Source organism: Typopeltis vanoorti, chromosome 12, assembly GCF_054136105.1.
Source record: "Typopeltis vanoorti isolate ZY-2024b chromosome 12, IOZ_Tvanoo_1.0, whole genome shotgun sequence".
NCBI classification, from domain to species: Eukaryota; Metazoa; Arthropoda; class Arachnida; order Uropygi; family Thelyphonidae; genus Typopeltis; species Typopeltis vanoorti.
In genome coordinates this window covers 113,166,082-113,188,092 of record NC_143560.1, presented here as the reverse complement: position 1 = coordinate 113,188,092, position 22,011 = coordinate 113,166,082, and the positions used below count along the sequence as shown (strand labels likewise).

At 33.2% G+C, this 22,011-nt stretch overlaps 1 protein-coding gene across 1 annotated transcript in view; it reads left to right on the top strand.

Annotated features, from left to right (window-relative positions):
* Positions 1-22,011, top strand: part of LOC150101143 (ubiquitin carboxyl-terminal hydrolase 24-like) — an 824,883-nt gene that overhangs the window by 702,132 nt on the left and 100,740 nt on the right. The window contains exons 48-50 of the mRNA XM_090401261.1: positions 1,921-2,034; positions 9,540-9,639; positions 20,297-20,416. Coding sequence (XP_090257387.1) covers positions 1,921-2,034; positions 9,540-9,639; positions 20,297-20,416 — 334 coding nt within the window. The remainder of the gene's footprint in view (positions 1-1,920; positions 2,035-9,539; positions 9,640-20,296; positions 20,417-22,011) is intronic.

Sequence of the window (22,011 nt, the reverse complement as noted above, 5' to 3'; positions counted from 1 at the left end):
CTCTCACTATCTCCACAGGTCTAACTCCTGTTGATGAGAACTCAGCAAAGATCAAAACTGACCATTCCCATAGCAATATACATATCCAAAAGGAAGTTTGCTTTGCATTATGGGATACTCAAGCAATCTGATGTAAAGTGACCCATCTGTATATAAGCAGCCTAATTGTGAAGCTATTTCACAGTGAAACTTTGTTTGCTCATGCGTGGGTAAAGTAGTAAAACAAGAATATAATTTCTTCTAATGTAATTTACTTTGTATTACTTTGCTCACAGTGGTTTCCAAACTGTGCACTGTAGCACACAGAAAGAACAAAAAGGTTTTTTAAAACAAGCATCATTACCAAGCAGTGCTTTGCTATCATCCTGCAAGGTGGTATATAGAGTCACAAAGTGTGAAATAATAGCTGAGACACTAAAGGCACCATGAACTGAGAAAGTTTGGGAACCTCTGCTATACAGTTGAATGGAATAACTACAGCACAGAGAGAAATACAACATTTCAATATCATTTCAATGGTTTATGCTTCATCACAGTAATACAAAGTTGACTCTTTTTTGAATTCAGTAGCAGATTTAAACAATCCAGCCTAATCTTAATAAATATGGTTTTGTTAAACTTCTCAAGATTTGGGAAACACAAAATCTGAGGCCTCTCACCCATCAACTAAGGAAGGAGGGGAAAAAAACTACAGTTAAATTTTGTGATCTCAGAAAAAGGTTTCATATTCATCTTTATTTACTCTCTAAGGAGGAACTGTGAAGTTAATATTGAAGGACAGTAAAATGTATTAAGTCTTCATATATTAATGAGAATGTTATATGCTCAATGAGGAAGCAAGTGGCATATGTTCCATGAAGCAAGATGGAATCTGTAGTACAATTCTTCTTCTTGGAAATGACTTTGGAACTGCTCAATTAAAATTTGTACTTCTATTGTCAAAGGGATTATCTTCATGCCCACGTCAGCAAATGAAGGAAAGATATTCTGTAGGTATTTTCCAGTAATTGAGACCACATATTAATATAAAGAGTTTATTCAAAATAAACAATTGAAAAAACCTGACAAGTTTCGTTCGTTGTAAGACTTTCATCATGAGGGGTAATGGTATATAAAGGTTTAACACAACAAAAGCTTATTGGCAATTAATTACACATTAGTTGTTTTTTATAACTTCACAACTGTTAAATAATTCAGAAACCATAATACAAATGATAAATTCTTTACTGTATGCATGTTGGAACATTGCTAGTTGTTGTCACATTCTGTGGCTCGTGTGTGTTATGTCCAAGGCAGTTAGATTTTTGATGAAGGCAGACCACACTTGATGTAAAATCAGGCCTTGATTTTTATTACACTGTGTAGGGGTCCTAAGCATTAGTGCAGCTTCTTTAAATTTCCTTGTTAAACAGTTGTTATCAATATATGATGTTTGTCTGTTGCCAGAGTACTTGATGGCCAGTAGTAGCTGTGTGGAATGCTAAGCCTGATTATTCCATTAAATTATATTATGATTGTTATTAATGGAATTTGCTTTAGAGAGAGTCAATATATAGTTCCATCTCAAACATGGTAAAGTAGGGCTTGTTGTGCTATAGGCTTGCTACATATTAATAACTGAGAGTAATTAAAATGCCAAATAAGTTCATATGCTGTAGTTGAGTTCCACAAAAAAATAATAAATAAAACAAAAGAAAAAAGATAATGCTTGTGACGCTGTTTAACACCAATACTCTGTAGCTTATATAAGTTTGTAAGAAATTAGTGAATTCTTCATTAATTGAGAGAAAAGATTAATGTTCCTTTGAGAATATATGGCATTATCTAATATCTTTCCAAGCTTCAGTCTATATAATGCATGTAGATGAATATGCAAAACTGAATTATTATATTAAAATATTCTAAATTTAAAATTTATAGCTCAAACCTGGATGAATGGGTGCACTGTATTGAGAGAACAGTCAACAGCAATAAGGAAGCAGCATACTGGCTCATGAATTTTTTTGGATCAGATTCTGGCATTAGCTATCTCAAGTAAGTTCAGTATTTTTGATGTATCTATAAAATATCTTGAGTATATTATATGAAGGACATTTGAAAAGCAGTGAGTTGAGCAGCACTGCATTATTGTAACAGCCTCAATCAACTTCACATTTGATAATCATCAGTGTAATGGGTGTTGTTTACCTTTAGTGTTGATGTTTCTTTGCTGTTTTATGAAGCCTAATTTTCATTTGCATTGTAGATTGATATTGCATATTTTTTAAAATATAAAGGATGTATATAGAATTTTGTGTGAGACTGGGAAAAATATTAGAGATGTTGCAGAATGCCTACATATTGAAAGCAGTGAGCACTATAGTAGTGTTAAGGTGGTTGAACATTTTTAAAGATGAGAATAAAAATCCTGATTGGCAGCAGTCAGAATGATGGCATGGCGTTAACTCACACCTTTATCTATATCCAACCTTTTATGTTAAAAGTCATTCATGGAGAGTAAGTTAACTAAATATTTATATATAATTTCAATTTGCTTATTGTCTGCTTAAATTGTTTCATACATTAACTTCAAAAATCAGCATATTGTGTATTCCAAGTAATTCCAAATAACTCAAATATTAAAAAAAAAATTAATTATATTCTCACTCTAACTTTTAAATACAGAGGATGGCCATTCTTGAATTTACATAATATGAGCTCAAAGAAAAAATCTCCGACTCTCACAATTAAATAAATTCAATTCTTGGGAACACAACATTCACCAAAAAGGGCAATAGTTTCTCTTGACTGTGTGGGAATATCTCTTGTAGTATTTATTCAATTGCTGTGTTCTTCATCTTCCTTCATTTTTTTTTTTTTTTTTTTTTTGTTTCTACTTATTCAACCTTTCGTACTTTTCAGAGTTTCCTTAGATCACAATAAAAAAAAGTTGAAGATTTCACTTGACTGATATACTTTCAGATATCATTTTCTAGTAATCATGTTTCATAAAAAAACAGCTTTCCTTCATTTGCTGAAGTGGGCATGAAGATAATCCCTTCGACAGTAGGAGTACAAAATTTAATTGAGCAGTTCCAAAGGCATTTCCAAGAAAAGAAGAACTGTACTACACATTCCATCTTGCTTCATGGAACATATGCCACTTGCTTCCTCATTGAGCACATAACATTCTCATTAATATATGAAGGCTTGATACATTGTGCTGTCCTTCAATATTAACTTCACAGTTCCTCCTTAGAGAGTAAATAAAGATGAATATAAAAACTTTTTCTGAGATCACAGAATTTAACTCTGTAGTTTTTTCCCTCCTTTCTTGCTCTTTGCTCCTTGCTAACTGGTATTCCAATTACCTTGGAATAGCTGCTCCAAAACTCTCAAATAACACACATGCCTGTTACCAAGATTCAAAGCAAAATTCAAGTGGCAACGTGGCTGCCATTAGTATAGCGATTGCACATTGCAGTAATAGTGTATAGCATAGGAATCCTTATGAATAGACATAAAATAATATACATACAAAATTAGTTCTATATAATTCCCTAAGGATTAAACTATCAATGTAAACATAGACCTTTTTTTTTTGCCACCGTTCAAACCAATTGGCAGTTCCAATAATGCTAAGCATACAAACATATAAGTTTAAAAAGGAAATGTTTTATCCTATAACAAAACACTCGGATTTTTATATTTTTTTACACTCAGTTTTTATAATAAGTCACAATTATATGAGATTTTTACAGATGTCAATTAGTCTTACTGTCAAGAATCATACTTATTGTTGACAATGAGAACAGAGGGAAAACAAAAGATTATCATTACCAGAAACATCTACCATTTTAAATTTATCATCGAAGGGAATTTGTGATATTATTACAGCTAGATGAAACTTGAGCAAATTATTTGTAGATGAGATTCATATAATTGTCAGTGATGAATTAAAACAACTATGTGTATGGAAGTTTGCCAATGAAATTTGACTTTGTTGAATAAAACTGATTTCTTATCATGTATAATCATGTATGATAAGTCTTGATTTATACTCAGAATTGAAACAGCAGTTGAGTGTAAACACATAACTAACCTCACCTGAAGAACTTCTGCATGCACCTTTGCCTAGAAAAGCAATGCTGTTATTCTTTTTTCAACTTCCAAGAAATAAGTCTGCAGCAGCGATGCCTACAAAGCAAATTGACTGGCGAACAATTTAGATGGTTCAAAGATTTATTTTCATTATGCAATCAATTGAGATAAAAAGTCATATTAACACCATCGATGACCTAACATCTATGAATAAACTTTGTTTTACTTAGCCCTAAAGGGTGCTATGATAGGACATTAGTTCCTTTTTTCAGTTACAATCTGAATTATTCTCACAACTACCTGATCATAATTGAGTGAACTGTACCCAGAAGTATGGCATATATGATATGATGTCTCACTGTAGACTTTGACATTGTAATTTTTTTTTTTCTTTCCCCTGCCTCCATAGCACAAATTTCCATGGCATTGATTCCTGGCTTGATGAGAGGAATCTTTATATAGACTTTTTCAATATAAGAACACACACTACAGACATTATATATTAGTGGTGGGCAGTAGATGGTGCCGTGTGTTGATGATAGTAGTCTCGTGTAGTTGGAGGATTAAGTAGTGGAGACTGCGTTGTATTGGAGTAGTGTGCCTTCTCCAATGAATCTTTGGAGGTGTCATGTAATAATAATAATAATGTTTTTTACAAATTAAGTGGATATTGAATCCAACATTATTTCACAGCCAAATATAGAAACTATAAAAGTTTCGAAAGTTTATTTTTCACTTGGTTAGAGTATAATAAAATTATTTTAATCCTTTATCCAAGTGTGAGCAAACAAAGTTTGCACCTGAAAGTATCTTCAGGACTGGGGTGAGGTGGTACAACACCAGGACAACTCCTTGCAAAGGTGGAGCAAGCTACCAACACTCCTATCTCAGTATCTCCCATAATGCAAAACATATCTCCTTGCAGATATGTCTAATGTTATGCATTAAGGGAAGGGCCACAACCTAGACCAGTTTTGACCTTTATTGAGGTCTCTTCAGTAGGAGCTAGGCCCAAGTGGAGATACCAGGCAGAAGCATTAGCAGGTCATCTCTACCTATAGGAGATGCCAAATGGTGTGCCACCCTTTTTTAATAAATTACTCTGGATTTAGAGAAAGATGTTGAAAGTTTATTTTTCACTTGGTTAGAATATAATAAATTTAGTTTAATCCTTTATCCAAGTGTGAGCAAACAAAGTTTGTGCCTGAAAGTATCTTCAGGACTGGGGTAAGGTGGTACAACACCAGGGCACTCCTTGCAAAGGTGGAGCAAGCTACCAACACTCCTATCTCAGTATCTCCCATAATGCAAAACACATCTCCTTGCGGATATGTCTAATGTTATGCATTAAGGGAAGGGCTGTGGGTTGTGCTTTCTGTTTGCTGGTAAAGATTTTCATAAATTTTGCTACCTGTATAAATTCATCTGCTACCCAAAAACAATCACATAGATCTATGCCTAAGGCATGGTCCAGCATACTGGTACCTTGGGTTTGTCATGCCTGTTAAAGTGAACCCTTAAGGAAACTTACTGATTTTCTCTACAAGTGTCAGTAAAGAACCTGTGATATTAGTTTCCACTGTTATTAGTGTGGTAGGGCAGTATCACAGATGCATATCAAAAGCACTCGTGGACTAAAATGGTGCAGAGCAATTATTTTACTTTATGCTTTAGCATTTAAAATAAAAGCTGGATATACTCTTAAAATATTACAAGATCTCAAATTAAATATATATATGTAAAGTTCAATGTTTGGTGTTTAGAGTAGGGTTTTGGATTAACCCCTTTAGCCCACTCAAGATATTAATATTAATGATTATAGATAGCATATTCTTCAGTAGCAAATCCTGAAGAAAACATTGATTGATTCAGCCAGGGAGGCATATTGTGAGGTTGTCATAAAAAAATCACAACTCCATGGTGAACACAGGAAGTTAAAGAAGCAATGAAGGAAAAGAAGAAAGCATATCAAAAGTTCGTGACGAATAAGTCAACTTGTGCTCTTAAGAGAATATAGAAACAAATGTAAGAAAGGTAAACACTGTGTAAAACCTAGCTGAACAAAAGTTATGGGAAGACTTCGGTAAGAACATAGAAAAAAAAATATCAAGAAGGTGGCAAGATATTCTGGAGGTTGTTGTAAAAGCTCAAAAATGAATGAACGAGTGCTATAAAAGGAATTAGAGATGATAAAGGTGATATGAAAACTGGAGGAAAAAAAATATCCTATAGATATGGAATAATTACTTCAAAAAATTGCTAAACTAAACAAGCAGTGATGAAAATACAGTCATAAAAAACACTCAACAGACATGCAATCAGGAATTCATATCTATATTTGAAGTAGAAAAAGCCACCAGAAGCCTGAAATGTGGAAATGCAGCGGGAGTAGATGATATTTGACCAGAAATGCTCAAGTATGGAAGTATGAAAGTCTTATACTGGCTGTACTACATAGTTCAGAAGGTTTGGACAGAGGAACAAATTCCAGTTGATTGAAGTAGAGCCCTCATAGTACCCATATACAAAAAGGGAAATAAAACTAAATGTGATAATTACAGAGGTATTTCTATAGGTATGATGGAACCATGAAATTCATTGCCTGATAGAGTGGTGAGAGCAAGAACATTCAATGAGTTCAAGGAGTGGTATGATAGACTTTGTGTTTCCTAGGAAGGACCTCCCGCGATGAGTCTCTTGACTCCGTGGAGGCCTGAATGATGATAATAATAATATATGGATCTCATTATGAAGGAAAGAGATATTAAACCTGATAACAAAATTGGAGTTGTTAATCTCAGCTCTTTACTTTATGCAGATGATGTTATACTTCTAAACAAATCTGCTACAAGTCTGCAAGATTCCCTGACTAAATTGAATAACTGTTGTAATAGATGTCATAAAAAGGTGAGCAATAACAAAACAAAGACAATGAAAATAGGCAGAAACATTGAAATTATCAGCTGCATTGTGAATGGAGAACCTATAAAACAAGTAAAACATTTCAGCTACTTAGGCATGATTTTTAGTGAAAATAGTAAATTTAAATATGGAAATAGACAATAGAATCAACAAAGCTGGTATTGTAGGAAGTCAACTGAATAAATTTATGTGGAATAAGAGAGAAATTAGTCAAAACACTGAATTAGTTGTATTCAAGACAATGTTCAAACCAATTTTAACTTATCGATCTGAGAGCTGTTTTAGAAATAAAACACCTGACCACAGATATGAGGGTCCTGAGAAAGATTAGAGGAATAAACGGATAGCACCAGTGGCAATATCATATTAAAAATGAGAATATTAGTAAAAAACTTGGCATTGTTAGCATCCAGGAATGTGTTAGCAGATCTAATCTCAGGTGGTATGGTCATTTAAACAGAATAGAGAGGACAGATCAGCAAAATAAGAGTTCTCTGCCAGGTTGCCAGGAAAAAGACCCAGAAGACGACCAAGATAGAGGTAGGTTAATACAGTAAAGAGTACCTTAGAAGACAGAAATATACGATCTGATAATGTTGGAGTCTTGACAGATAACAGATTGATTTGGAGGAAAATTGTTAATAGGAAATTAATAATGATGTAAGTTTTTCATGTAGTATTGTCATAATATCCTGTACATCCTTTGAGGGTACACGTCAGGAATTTGATGATGATGATGATAGGTTTACAGTTGAGTTGAGTTTAATTTTGAGTTGGGACTCAAATTAAAAATAATGCCATTTTCTTAATTTACTAGCATTTTTATAATTTATAATTATGTTTTATAATTTTGGATCTGTAATGGAACTAATAATACCAGTTCTTCTTTCTGCTGAAGAAAACAAAAAACTTTTTGAAAAAGCACTGCATGTAGTAGAAATGTATAAGTAAAAGGTATATTTGTAAGGCTTTTTGGAGTTCATTTTTCTATAATTATAGGTTATTAAAATGTGGACATCAGAAATTGCAAACATTTATAACCTTACTAACAGTGTTAAGGTTTCATGATATTCATGAAGAGCTATTATCATTATTTTACTTTATGCTTTAAGTTAAATAATGATAGCATGAATCCATAATGATGAAGTAAAAATCAAATATATTTATTGAAGATGTAGGATTTCGAATGGACTATTTCATGTCATAATGGAGAGAGTGACAAACAATGAATCATATAGCATTGTGTGCAGTAAGTAAATGCCTTTAGTGGTCTATTATATGTCAGTCCAACTCTTGAAAGATTGAAAACATTTAGCGTTGCCTTGATGTATCAAAGGTTACACAATCAAAAAACCCTCTAGAGGACAAACATGGCTCCAAGCCTCCATTAAGTAAGGAGTGATTACACATGAAGAGATGAAAATCATCTACTACGTAAAAACTTAAAACACACACACACATGTATAATAGTATATATACACACCACATGTAAAGGGTATCTCTTATAGATTAATATTGTGTATAACAGGGGTGTCCAACCTGTGGGCTACGTGCAGCCCTGGACTGTTGGTAATACAGCCCCATAAGATCTTAAACTTTTAACATTATTATGTGATGTGTAAAATATGCTGTCTTTCTTTCCATTTTGATACAAGAATTTGAGAATAGTTCAAGATTTCAGAAAAAATTATCAATTTTTTTTGTATATTTGCAATTCCATTTAAAACCTATCTTCCCAGAGAAAAATATCCTTCGCTTGACAATCATGCTTTATTCATGTCATCACTTTTTGCTAGTATATACATTTGTGAACAACTATTATAAGAATGAAGCATATGAAGAATAAAGTTAGATCAAAAAATTTCTGACGAGAACCTTGAGAGCTCGCTACGAATTGGAACCACTTCCATCGAACCAGACATTGATGCATTGGTTTCACGTAAACAAGGTCAAATATCTACTAGTTTTTTGTTTATTCTGCCCTCTGTTTTTTAATGTTATAATAAAAAATTTTAAATAAGTTTTGTTACTTATATACATTAACTATATTATACCTTTTATATGTGGCCCAAGACAATTCCTCTTCACTCAATGTGGCCCAGATAAGCCAAAAGGTTGGACATTCATGATATATAAACTAGAAGGTGCATAGAGAGGAAATATCAGTAGAAAATTATTGAATTTCTTAATCTGCATCTGTACCTTCTTGAACAGCTGCAACAAGTTAGCTCAAAAACTAGAAATAGCAATTGGCAGAAGAAGAACAGCTGTAATCATGATCTAAGGCTTTACTCATTATATTCTGGTGACAATAAGAAACTGATAAAACTCATAACATTCATTAATTTCATTATAAATTCAACTAACAGCAGGTCCTTCTAACTAAATGCTCTTGATTCTTACAGTCATTATTATAAATAGTTCTTTGGCTAATCAAGCCTATTTTAAAATTATGAAAAAAAAAAATTTTGCTGTTAAAAATGTATTACATTATTATTAGCTGAAAAGTTTATATGCCGTTTGTATGTATGTGATAGGCCCTTCTTATTAGAATGTCCAAACCGTGAAGTAAGAAAAATATTTGCCTCAATTCTTGAAAAATCAATATGCAATTTTTTTCATCATGGAGGAAAAACAGTAAGTACCAACCTTTATTTATTTATATATATATATATATATATATATATATATATATATTTATTTATTTATTTATTTATTATTTACTTAAACTTTAATTATCTTTAAAGAAAATCCACTTGCTAGATAGCCATTTTCAGAAATCTGCCACAAAATATTATTTTTATTTTTTGCTTATTCCAGCATGTTACTACTACTTCTTCATGTAGCTTCCTCAGTGAGAGGGTGCAGCACCATGTCCTTTCAGTTCTCTCTGTTGGTGGCTTTCCTTTTTTTGTTTCTTCATAGCCATGTGATCCTGTCCATGATTTTATATCTTCAAGCCATGTCCTTCGTTTTTTGCATCTTGATCTTTTTCCTTTGATCCTGGAGAGAATATATGGACCTTCTCCAGGAAATATACCACACTGCAACAATCCAACTTCACACAAGTAGCAATAAAATATCAATTGTAAAAGGTGTCAGACAAGGAGACTCTCTATCACCCAAAATCTTTACAGCAGTCCTTCAAGAAATATATAATAATATAAACTTTATAAACCTGGGTATAAAAATTAATAACAGAAACTTAACACACCTAAGATATGCCAATGATATAATTTTTGCAAACATTCCAGAAGACCTTAATATAATGATAGAAGACCTATATCATGAAAGCAGAAAAGTCGGTCTAAAAATAAACAGAGAAAAAACAAATCATGTTTAATCATTTTGTAACACCAAAAAACATAATAATAGAAAACAATTTCTTGGATAGAGTCTCTTCATATACATACGTAGGTCATCTCATTGATCTAAACTGTGGACTCCAAAAGGAAATAAATAGGAGAGTTCAACTTTCCTGGGGTTCAATGAGAAAATTAAAAAGCATTTTTCAAAACAATAATGTCCCACTCTGTTTAAAAAGGAAGACATTTAACCAGTGTATACTTCCAGTCATCACATATGGTTGTGAAACTTGGTCACTAGCAAAAGCACTGGAAAATAAACTAACAACAACTCAAAGAAAAATGGAGAGGTTGATGCTAGACATCGCATTAAAAGACAAAAAGTGAAACACCTGGATAAGAAGCCAGACTCGCATCACTGACATCATTCTTCACCACAAGCAACTAAAATGGAAATGGGCTGGACATTTATCCAGAAGAGAAGATGAGCGATGGACCACCATACTTACGAACTGGATTCCTAAAGAAGGGAAATGAGGCCGAGGATCTCCTAAAAGAAGGTGAAGTGATGAACTGTCAAAATTTGTTGGGAAAAATTGGTCAACCATTGTCAAGAACAGAGAAAGGTGGAAAGAACTGGAAGAGGCCTTCGTCCAGCAGTGGACAGAAAATGGCTGAAAAGAAGAAGATCCTTTTCCCATAATTTTTCCTTCTAAAACTGTTAGTATCCTCTGTCCTGCTGAACCTCTCAGTACATGTCCCGCCAATCTCATCTTTCTCTGGATCATTTCCTGTAATAAAGATCTCTGTGTCTCATTCTCTGTAAGATATCTGTATTTGTCACATTTACGCTTCTTTTCTTTGCTTCAAATTTTTGTGCACTGTTTATATTTATCTTGTAGTTTAACTATTTAAGATTTTAAGAATCTATTAAATGATTCATAAGTGATCTCAAAGTATAATTTGCTGCCTGAATAACTGTTAACAGATATAAATAAAAAAATTTAAGCCTCAAATTTATCTTAGCACACATTCATTCACAGTGGGATTTTTTAGGAATCAGATGAAAAAAAAAATATATATATATATATATATAATAATTAAGAGATTTAATTAGTGTATCCTGTTTCACCAGCATCATATACAGGTATATATAAATATATGCATGTCAGGCACTATATGACAAGAAAGACTGATCAGGAAACAAGAAGTGAAACCTAGAGTTCTAAAGGATACCACCTCAGAGTCATGGACATTGGTATGAAGGTGAAGTGAGAATTTCAAAGGCATGTTGCAGTTTTTTCATAAATTTGTTGAGACTAGGGTGGTTCTTTAGATAAAAGTAGATTCAAGACATAGTCTTTCAAATTTAAAAGCTGCCTTATTTTACAGAATTAGGATGGAAGCAGATTCAAGAAATGGTTCTTTCAAATTTGAAAGTGGCTTTACTTCACAAAATAAGGCAGCTTTCAAAAGCTGCTTTAATTCTGTGAGACAAAGCTGCGTTTTGTCCAGAAAATTCTGCAGCAGTTATCCATATTAAAGTTTCTAAGAGCCAAGCTTTTATGTCCAGCAAATGTCATGTTAACTCCTGCCACTCTGTTCATAATAGAAAAGTTTGCAACTGTAGGAAATCAGTAAACACTCCTCTGAAATCTCAGATTTATGTTAATCCATTGTAGAGCAGATAAAGATTCCTAATTTCCTCTGTGGCCTAAAGGTAGCAATCACATTTTATTTATTTTGAATTTTTGACTTCTATCACCTTCTCAGGAAAACCTAGAGTTCCAAAGGATACCACCTCAGAGTCATGGACATTGGTATGAAGGCAGAGTGAGAATTTCAAAGGCATGTTGCAGTTGAGTCTGGATTGGGAGATATGTGAAGGGTGTTGCTATTTTCTAGGTCCATTCATGGTTATAGCCATTGACTAAGAAAGTGTAAATGTGTGTGATTTAGTTAAGTTGTAATGGAATTATTATCTGAGAAAGTGATTTTTAGCACACTGTTGTTTGTAGAAAGCCCTATTGTAGTGTGGAATAATAGTGGTGTAGCTGTTAATGGATATGTCTGCCTGTGTGTATGCATGTATAGTTTTCCCATAAAAATGATAAAGATCCATCAGGCTGTTTTTTTGACTAAGATGTCTAGTTGTGTTAATGTGAAATGCCAGTTATTGTTCTAGTGCTGGGCAGAATGATAGAGAAAATACATTCACATAATAAATTTAGTTTAATCCTTTATCCAAGTGTAAGCAAACAAAGTTTGCACCTGAAAATATCTTCAGGACTGGGGTAAGGTAGTGCACTACCTTACCCTAGTCTTGAAGATATTTTCAGGCACAAACTTTGTTTGCTTACACTTGGATAAAGGATTAAACTAAATTTATTATAGTCTAACCAAGTGAACAATAAACTTCCATAATACATCCACATTATCCAGCATAGCTAAATAGTGGGTTTGTGTGGAGTGTGTTTAGATCATTATTCTCAGAGGCCTCCATAAAGAAGTTAGCTGGAAAGAAAGAGTTTAGTGCCTTCTATTTATACATTTTTCAAATTAAAAATAAACAACAGAGTTCAAATAAACTCAGAGTTCATGGTAAATCAAGGTGACTGAGATATCAGGAAAATATTGGGCCTGAATTATTTGAGAGTGTCCTTAAGCAGAACATGGGTCAATAAGGAGCAGACTTCAAAGTTGCCTGTGATGTTGAGAATAATGTTTCAAATCCAGATTTCAAATGAGCTTAGTTTTTTTTTTTGGGGGGGGGGTAGATTGCCAGTAGTAAAAGAGTGCACTTTGACTAATTTGTATGTAGACAACCCATACATTCACAGGGAGTAGAATTGCCTAAAACTGTATATGGTTTTTGTTTTGATATCCAGAAAATTCAAGAGGTTACATTTTTTTTTTTTTTCATAATTCTTTGGCAGTTTTTAATCTGAGTGTTGCTGCTGTCAGTGTAATAAGAACTGTGGAACAGGTCTTTTAATAAAATTACAAGATTTTTAAATTATTCAGTGTCTAGTATTCTTGTAACATCGCTGTTACATGCTTTTGTTATTATTATTTTTGGTTTAAGGAAAGTTTTATAGTAGTTCTTTTGTAGAGTGGTTTTTGTAGTATATATAATGCACATCACACACTCCCAAAGCTGTATGCTATGCATTATAGAATACACAGGACAGAATGATGTCAAGTGAACTGCTCTCTCTATAATCAAGTAGTTGGCATGAAAATATTCATATGCAAACTTTTGTTGTTTATTTATATACCTTTGAGCCCATTGAACAACTTCTACAATGTAATAATATATGGTGATACACCAGTTTGCTACTTGGATATCAAAAATATAACATCTGCCATCTAGCTTACTGTATTACTATACACCTAAGTTCCCATGGAGGAGAGCAGGTTCCTGCCTATGATACAGGAAAAATATGGTTGAATATATACAATTGATGGGTGCACAAAAATATGGCAATATGTCCTTTAATCCTTTCATGAGTGGCATTCACATTTAAAAAAGAAAAGAAAATCCACGTAATTAGCAATGAATTAGCTAACCTGGTTGGCCAAATGGTTAGTGTATCTGCTCTCCAGCCAAAAGGCTGTGGGTTGAAATCCCGTCAGGGGAAGGGCATGGATGTTTGTGATTATCTGCAAAAATACTAGTGGTGGTGGTCTGCGGTAGATGAAGTTGGTGTAGATGATGAAGGTAATCGTGGTTGGTGGAGACGGACAGTTGTAGAGTATGGACCCTCCCTCGATGTCTTTGGACTCCCTGGAGGTGTTATGTAATAATAATAATGAATGATCTTTACACATCATCGTAGAGGTTTATAGATCACTGGTAAGAGTTCCGTAGAACTCTTTGCAATATTCTATGCTTCGATCATATCCTGATAATTTTTGAAACCTTGCTGGTTGGTTTATGAACAGATTTTCCACCGCAACAAATGCTATCCAGAGGATGTTTATTATGCCGGGGTTCCCGTTATCACTGAGGAAAACTATAAATCGACACAATGTTGGTTGGCAGTATAACCCTTGGAACCAAGTATCCTAGAGTAATCTGAATAGAACAGTGAGACATCTTTTCAGATTGAGGGAGTTTTTCAATCATATTTAGATATGACTTTAAAGATGATTCTAAAATTCTGTATGATTATCCATACAGATTCTAAAAGCTCTCACATTTCATCTTATAGCGATGAAGCATAATAGTTTTTCTCCATTTGATTCTGTGAGTGATGTTCAAAGCATAACATTTGTTAGACTGACTGTCCATAGCTGTGGCAAAGGATGTATTGTTTTATGTTCTTCCAAATGGATCTTTCACATTTTCTTAAAATCTTCCTAAAAACAAAATGCTATGGTTGCTGTTCTCAAATTTCCATTCTCTCTTTCTTCTTGTTCTTCTTGTTACCCCAGTGATGAATGCTTTCTCTGTCAGCTGTCAATCACTTATCAGTCTGCTCGGTGAGCACGTGCACTTCATGTAAATGGCAAGTGAGAAGTTAGGTAGTAATGGCTGTTACATTGCCTTTGTTAGTGAAAAGAGAATGTCCTTACAAAGAACAGCATGTCATAACATTTAACAATTATGAATTACATTAAAGAAGACTGAAATTATTACAACTATCATAATATAGCAAGTACATCAAATCTCAGATGCTTTACACTTCATTTTAACAATCATAAAATCAATAACAGGCACATCTCAAGTGCTGAACATATGTGTTACGAAACCAAAATTAATATAATATACTATAATAAATTTAGTTTAATCCTTTATCCAAGTGTGAGCAAACAAAGTTTGCACCTGAAAGTATCTTCAGGACTGGGGTAAGGTGGTACAACACCAGGGCAACTGCTTGCAAAGGTGGAGCAAACTAGTCTGGGTAGTGGCCCTTCCCTTAATGCATAATATTAGACATATCTGCAAGGAGATGTCTAATGCATTATGGGATATTTGCATTATGGGAGATACTGAGATAGGAATGATGATAGCTTGCTCCACCTTTGCAAGGAGTTGCCCTGGTGTTGTATCACCTTACCCCAGTCCTGAAGATACTTTCAGGTGCAAACTTTGTTTGCTCATACTTGGATAAAGAATTAAACTAAATTTATTATATTCTAACCAAGTGAAAAATAAACTTTCAACATCTTTCTCTAAATCCAGAGTAATTTATTAAAAAGGTGGCACACCATTTGGCAACTCCTGTAGGTAGAGATGACCTTGCTAATGCTTCTGGCTGGTATCTCAGCCTGGCTCCCACTGAAGAGACCTCAGTAAAGGTCGAAACTAGTCTGGGTAGTGGCCCTTCCCTTAATGCATAATATTAGACATATCCACAAGGAGATATGTTTTGCATTATGGGAGATACTGAGATAGGAGTAATGATAGCTTGCTCCACCTTTGCAAGGAGTTGCCCTGGTGTTGTACCACCTTACCCCAGTCTTAAAGATACTTTCAGGCACAAAATTTGTTTGCTCACACTTGGATAAAGGATTAAACTAAATTTATTATATTCTAACCAAGCGAAAAATAAACTTTTAATAATATACTAGCATAGAAAAACAATTGTAAAAAGATTCGTAATTTTAAGTTATGCTTATTTTTACATCATCCTGTTGGATCTCTACATCACATTAGCATCACTAGCAAACAACTGTATGTTTCCTCTCAACTAAACAGCATTAATAATCGGGTTTATATAAATGAATACTATATCAGCTAGACTTCACTATAATTTTGTTTCAAAATTTTTATGCTATTAAACAAAATAAATAAATAAAATCAAAAAGGAGTATAAATTATAATTATTGAAGAAAAGAGCCTAAAAGGCTTTTCTTGGCTTCAGATTATTATTAAATGAAAGATTGTTCTATTAGTATTTTATAGGCAAATAAGCCAACAGTGCTTGTCTTTGAAAATTCATCGTCATCGATTTTCTGATATGTACCCTCAAGGGGTGTACAGGCTGCCATGACAGAACTATGTAAGTTTTATAGGTTCTCCATTGATAATACAGCTGAAGTTTTCCATGTTCAACTATTTTCATAGGTTTTATCTTTTTATTGCTGATTTTCATGCCAAATTTGTTATAGCTGTTATTTAATTTAGTTAGAGAATCCTGGAAACCTGCACTCGATGTGTTTAAGAGTACAACATCATCTAGATAAAGCAAATAGCTAGGTTTGATATCTCCAATTCTAATATCAGGTTTAATGACACTTTATTTCTTAAAGCTATCAATTTAGATGATGAATAAGAGTTGAGATAATGTTCACCCATCTTTGGAACTTTAAAGTTTGAAAAGTGATTACGAGCTTACAAAAATACAAACCTTCCATGATGAAGCACTTTCCATGAAAGAGTGCCTCATGTGTTAAGTAGCTCATGATCTGTGGTAATCCATGAACTACTGCTGTATTCGGAAGATTTCTGGTTGGTGTTTGATGTGAAAACCGCTAGTTTGAAGTGGCTATCAGGCCAATAAACCAATAATCAGCAGCATTAATTAAAATTAAATATACTTGCTTGAGCAGCATTTATACCTTTTAAGTAATCATACATTTAGGACAGGTTGAGTGATGGATTATTTTCATCCACTGATTCTGTCTCTGCCAGACCTACTAACAGTTGGAATGAGGTCAAGCCTGAGTAGATCTCTACTTCAGTTGCCTCCAACCCTTCCATAAAGAAGGACATAAAGCAGTCTTTTTTTGGTGCATGTTGGTTATACATCCAAACCAGTGTGACTTCTTTTGTTTAGCCTATTTAGGATATTATTGGTGTAACCCAGCTCTTCCCTTACTTTATCACTTACCTTTTTTTCTACTCACTTTGTGTCATTGATTCTTAAGCACTTTGATTCAGAACCTTTTAATCTGTCTTCTTGTTGCCAGCTACTACCTAGGTCTCTACTCCATATAGTACTACCGGAAGGATCATTGAGTTGAATAGTTCAGTTTTAGGCTATGACTAATTTTTTAGTTTCTCTATATTTTATTTAATTTGTTCATTGCTGACCATCCTAGACTTATTCGGTGCTTGATGGTTTTATATAACTTAGATCTTCAGTGATTAATGATCCAAGATAATTGAAACTGTCCAGTTGTTCTATTCTTTTATTTATTATAACATTGACATACTTTTACACTCTGCCTATTGCCATAATTTTTATCATATCGAAACTCATCTCCAAGTTGTATTTGTTGTTAGTTCAATTTTGATTAGAAATCATTAATTTTAGGTTCTCTAAATTATCAGCTATCACAACAGCATCCACATATTTTAAGTGGGTGATGTTTCTTCCACTGACAGTTATTTCCAGGCAATTCTCCAACCACCTCTCTGAGAGCAGGTTGAACAAGTAGGAAGAGAGGGGGCAGCCCTGCATGACTCTCCTCTGGAATGGGATTTTACTTTTTTCAATATTCCTCAATTTAACTTATTGTCTATATGTCTTTGTATCACTTTCTGACTATACTGATTAGATATGGTTTCAGTTCTTTTTTATGCAGTGTTTCTATCATACAGTTTTTGTCTACTATACCAAAGGCTTGCTTGCGGTCTATAAAGCATACAGACAGACTTTTTTGCTTTTCTCAAGTCAAATCTTCTAGCCTCTGTAAAAGATAGAATCCTGTGTACTTCTTCATACTCTTTTTTTATTCTCTTTTGAATGTGTCTAATTAATATCTTATAAGAAAAGCTCAGCAATGATATGGGTCTATAGTTGTTGCATTTTGCTTTCTCTCTTTTTTTATGCAGCATAATAATTTTACTGTCTCCAGTCATTAGGGATTTTCTAATATTAGTTTGTATAAATAGTTCAGATATTGTATAGCCCCCCCCCCTCCCTCCTTCCCAGAAATCTCCTCAGGTTATCAAGATATCCCTCATGTTTGTATCATCTATCCAGTCCAGATGCCTTTTTCATTCAATGAAAAGGCACCTGGCATCTTCATTTCTTCTAGAATTTTTGGTTTGGATTCTGTTTGATCTATTTGTGCAGTATGATGGGCCTGATCGGAGATACTCTTATTTTTGAATAATCACAAAAAGAGTTAAGAGTCCAGACTGTTAGGTTTCTTGCCACCTTGTCACCATTAACACCCCAACCAGCCACAACGTCTATAGACGTCACAAAATCTGGATACGATTCTGTAACGCCTATTGAAAAACATGGATAAGAAGTGCAATTTGGTATCACTATTTCATCCACCATGGCTGGTAGAGAGGTTAAACTTAGTGACGAAGTAAGAGTAGCTCTTTGCAATTTGATTTATATTTTTTGTTCTGGTGTCATTTTTTTTTTTCGAATGCATCTTTGCCTTCTGCTATTTTATTCTGCCATCTCCCCCTCCCCCCTCTATACTAATCCAACTGTCATCCATTCATTGTTACTCTCTTTTTTGGAATAACCCAGGATCCTTGCTGCTGTCTAGTAATTCTTATTTACCTCAATTCCGGCAATTTCCTGTTGCTTCAATTTTATCTGTAATCAATTCTCCATATTGATGCTTGTATGCCAGGTTTTTAAGTATGTTCATGTCTATTACTTTTGCTTTGAGTGCTATTTTCTTCTTGGAAAATTGGTTGTTTATTTCAGCTGTAAGGAGCTCATGGTCTGAAATGAAACTCATTGTTCTTGAGAGTTCATGGAACTCTCAAGAACATAGATATCCATATCTATGTTCTTTAGAGTTTTTACATTTTAAATTGAGTTTTTTTCATCTTTTATTAATTAATATATAATCTATGCAGTTCTTGATTTCTCGTTTGGGTGAGGTGCAGGTGTATTTATGACTTTCTGTATGATAAAACATTGTATTAGTGATGAAGAGAACCATTTAATTTACCAAAATTTAGTAGCATTTCTCCTCTGTCATCTATTTCTCCTATTCCAAATTTTCCTGTAACATGCATAAGAATCTGAAAATCGTCCAACTTTTTGCATTAAAATCTCCTCAGATTATCAAGATATCCCTCATGTTTGTATCATCTATTTCTTCTTGCAGATATTCTACTTTGTGTTATATGTGTTATATATCAGAATATTTATTATCATTTTGTTTAATAATGTACATTCTTGTTTTTAGCAACTAACATAAACAGCAGCATGATAATTTAAATGATAATTGTTAGTTTCAAGCATAAACCTAAAAGGATTATACTTGAAAAGAGAGTACATAACGTAGTTTAGCAATGCATATAGAAGTTAATTTTATATACCTTTTCTCTTTTTATACTGTGTTTACATTTGTTTTATATATTGTTAAAGATTAATCCTTTACGATATGTATTTATATAAAATTAATTTGCTCTCCTTTTAACATATGTATTTATGTGAAATTGTTAATAAACATTAAATCAAAGATCACTTATATAAAAATACTTCTTTGTTCATAGAATTTCTCCCCAGTTATTGCAAACATTTTCAATATGATTTGAAAGTGGAACAATGGTTTTTAAGCATCTAAGCATTGCTGATTTGGTAATATGATCTAATTGTTGCTAAATTCGTGGAAAGGTTTAGCAAAAAAGTATACTATGAGATTCAGTTTAAAGTAAAACTCTAGTTTTACATTAGAATATGTTTCTTATAGATAGAAAGAAAGTATTAGAAAGCTGTGAATCATTGACATTGTTTTAAACTAAATAGATATCTAATGGACTCCATGTATCCTGTTGCTTAATGTCGCTCATCAGTGTTATTTTTTTGTTAATATATATACCTCTTTTATTGAATCTTGCTGGGGCTTTAGTTATAATTCAACCATAATGCTTTACTATTTTTATTCTTCTGTCATGTATGCTATTCAGTCTTTCAGGTTATTCATGAATATCAATGATATCAATTGACAATTTTATGAAGAAAGAAATAATATTTTAAAATAAGTATTAACTTGCATTTTAATTAAAAGACATTTATATGCTGTGTATAAGTAACTGTTGGATTGATTTTTAATAGACATGTGACAACTTGGATCATATAATTAGTCATCTAATAGAGATGTTGGTCCATGAAGTTCCTGACTTTTGTCGTACATGCAGCCATTATTTCTGGTTACTGAACATGTATTCTCAGTTGGTAAGTTTTTTACTGGTTTCTAAGTTATGTGTGATTTTTTTTTTAATAATAGACATGATTAGGAGTCTGTTCCTACAGTATCGTTGCAGCGAGTTGAGGCAGACAACTGTAATTGTGAACAATTTGATATATATATATATATATATATATATATATATATATATTTTTTTTTTTAAAGAATAAATTTTAAATGACCTTAAACCGAGATAAAATATTAAATTTTAATGATAATGATACAACTAGTTTCAGCCTTTTACAGCCCTCTTCAGGTATCCACTAAAGGTAGAACACAGTAATAAAAAACTGAGAATTACAGGCAAAAAATGCAATACATATTGACACAAAAACGTTGCATTTTTCAAGTCGTTCTATCTAACGTGCTATTGTTTGTTGCATGCGTGCTTATTCTTGTGAGCGCCAGTATTGAACAATTGCAGTATGGCTATCAGGGATGTTATAACTCAAATTGCTGTTCAAATGTACAGGATTAAGGAGGATTTCTCTGGACTCCACTATTTTCCTTTCAAACTCATCACTCCAGCGAAAAATGTATTCGGATTTATCCCAGCAAACTGAGTGACTCTGTAGATCGTCATGAGGGTTATCAGAGAAAAGAACATGACTGGATAGTGCAGATGCATGTGATCTTTTATAGGAGATGTCTCGCTTATGCGCCTCAATTACACAGTTCAACAGATTTGTTAGTCTGTCCAAAATAAGGAATATTACAGTCACACCATAACTTGTAAACATCTGGATATTTCAGGTTATGATGAATAGGCTTCGGATGGCTTATAAGAGAACGGACTTTAGGGAGCGTAATGGAAAACGTCCTGATGTTGTATTTTTTAAGGACTTTAGCCAATTTATTGGAGACTGTACTAATGTAAGGTATTGAGATGCTACCTTTAAAATTAGTAGTTTCCATTTTGTTGAACTGCGTATTGAGGAGCATAAGAGAGACATCTCCTATAAAATATCACATGCATCTGCACTATCCAGTCATGTTCTTTTCTCTAATAACTCTCATGATGATCTACAGAGTCACTCAGTTTGCTGGGATAAATCCGAAAACATTTTTCACTGTAGTGATGAGTTTGAAAGGAAAATAGTGGAGTCCAGAGAAATCTTCCTTAATCCTGTACATTTGAACAGCAATTTGAGTTATAACATCCCTGATAGCCATACTGCAGTTGTTCAATACTGGTGCTCATGAGAACCTGCAAGTACGCATGCAACAAACAATAGCACGTTAGATAGAACGACTTGAAAAATGCAATGTTTTTGTGTCAATTATGTATTTGCATTTTTTGCCTGTAATTTTCAGTTTTTTTGTAACTTCAAATTTTTATTATTGTGTTCTACCTTTAGTAGAACACAGTAATAAAATTTAAAGTCATTTTAAATGACTTTAAATTTTATTTAAAGTCATTTAAAATTTATTCTTTAAAATGTATAATTTCAACCGAGTAGAAGATCAAGAATACACACACACACACACACACACATTGTATATATAATATGCTGTTCATTATAGAGTATATAATGAATAATAAGCTTAGGAAGCATGTTTTTCAATACATTGATGTACAGAA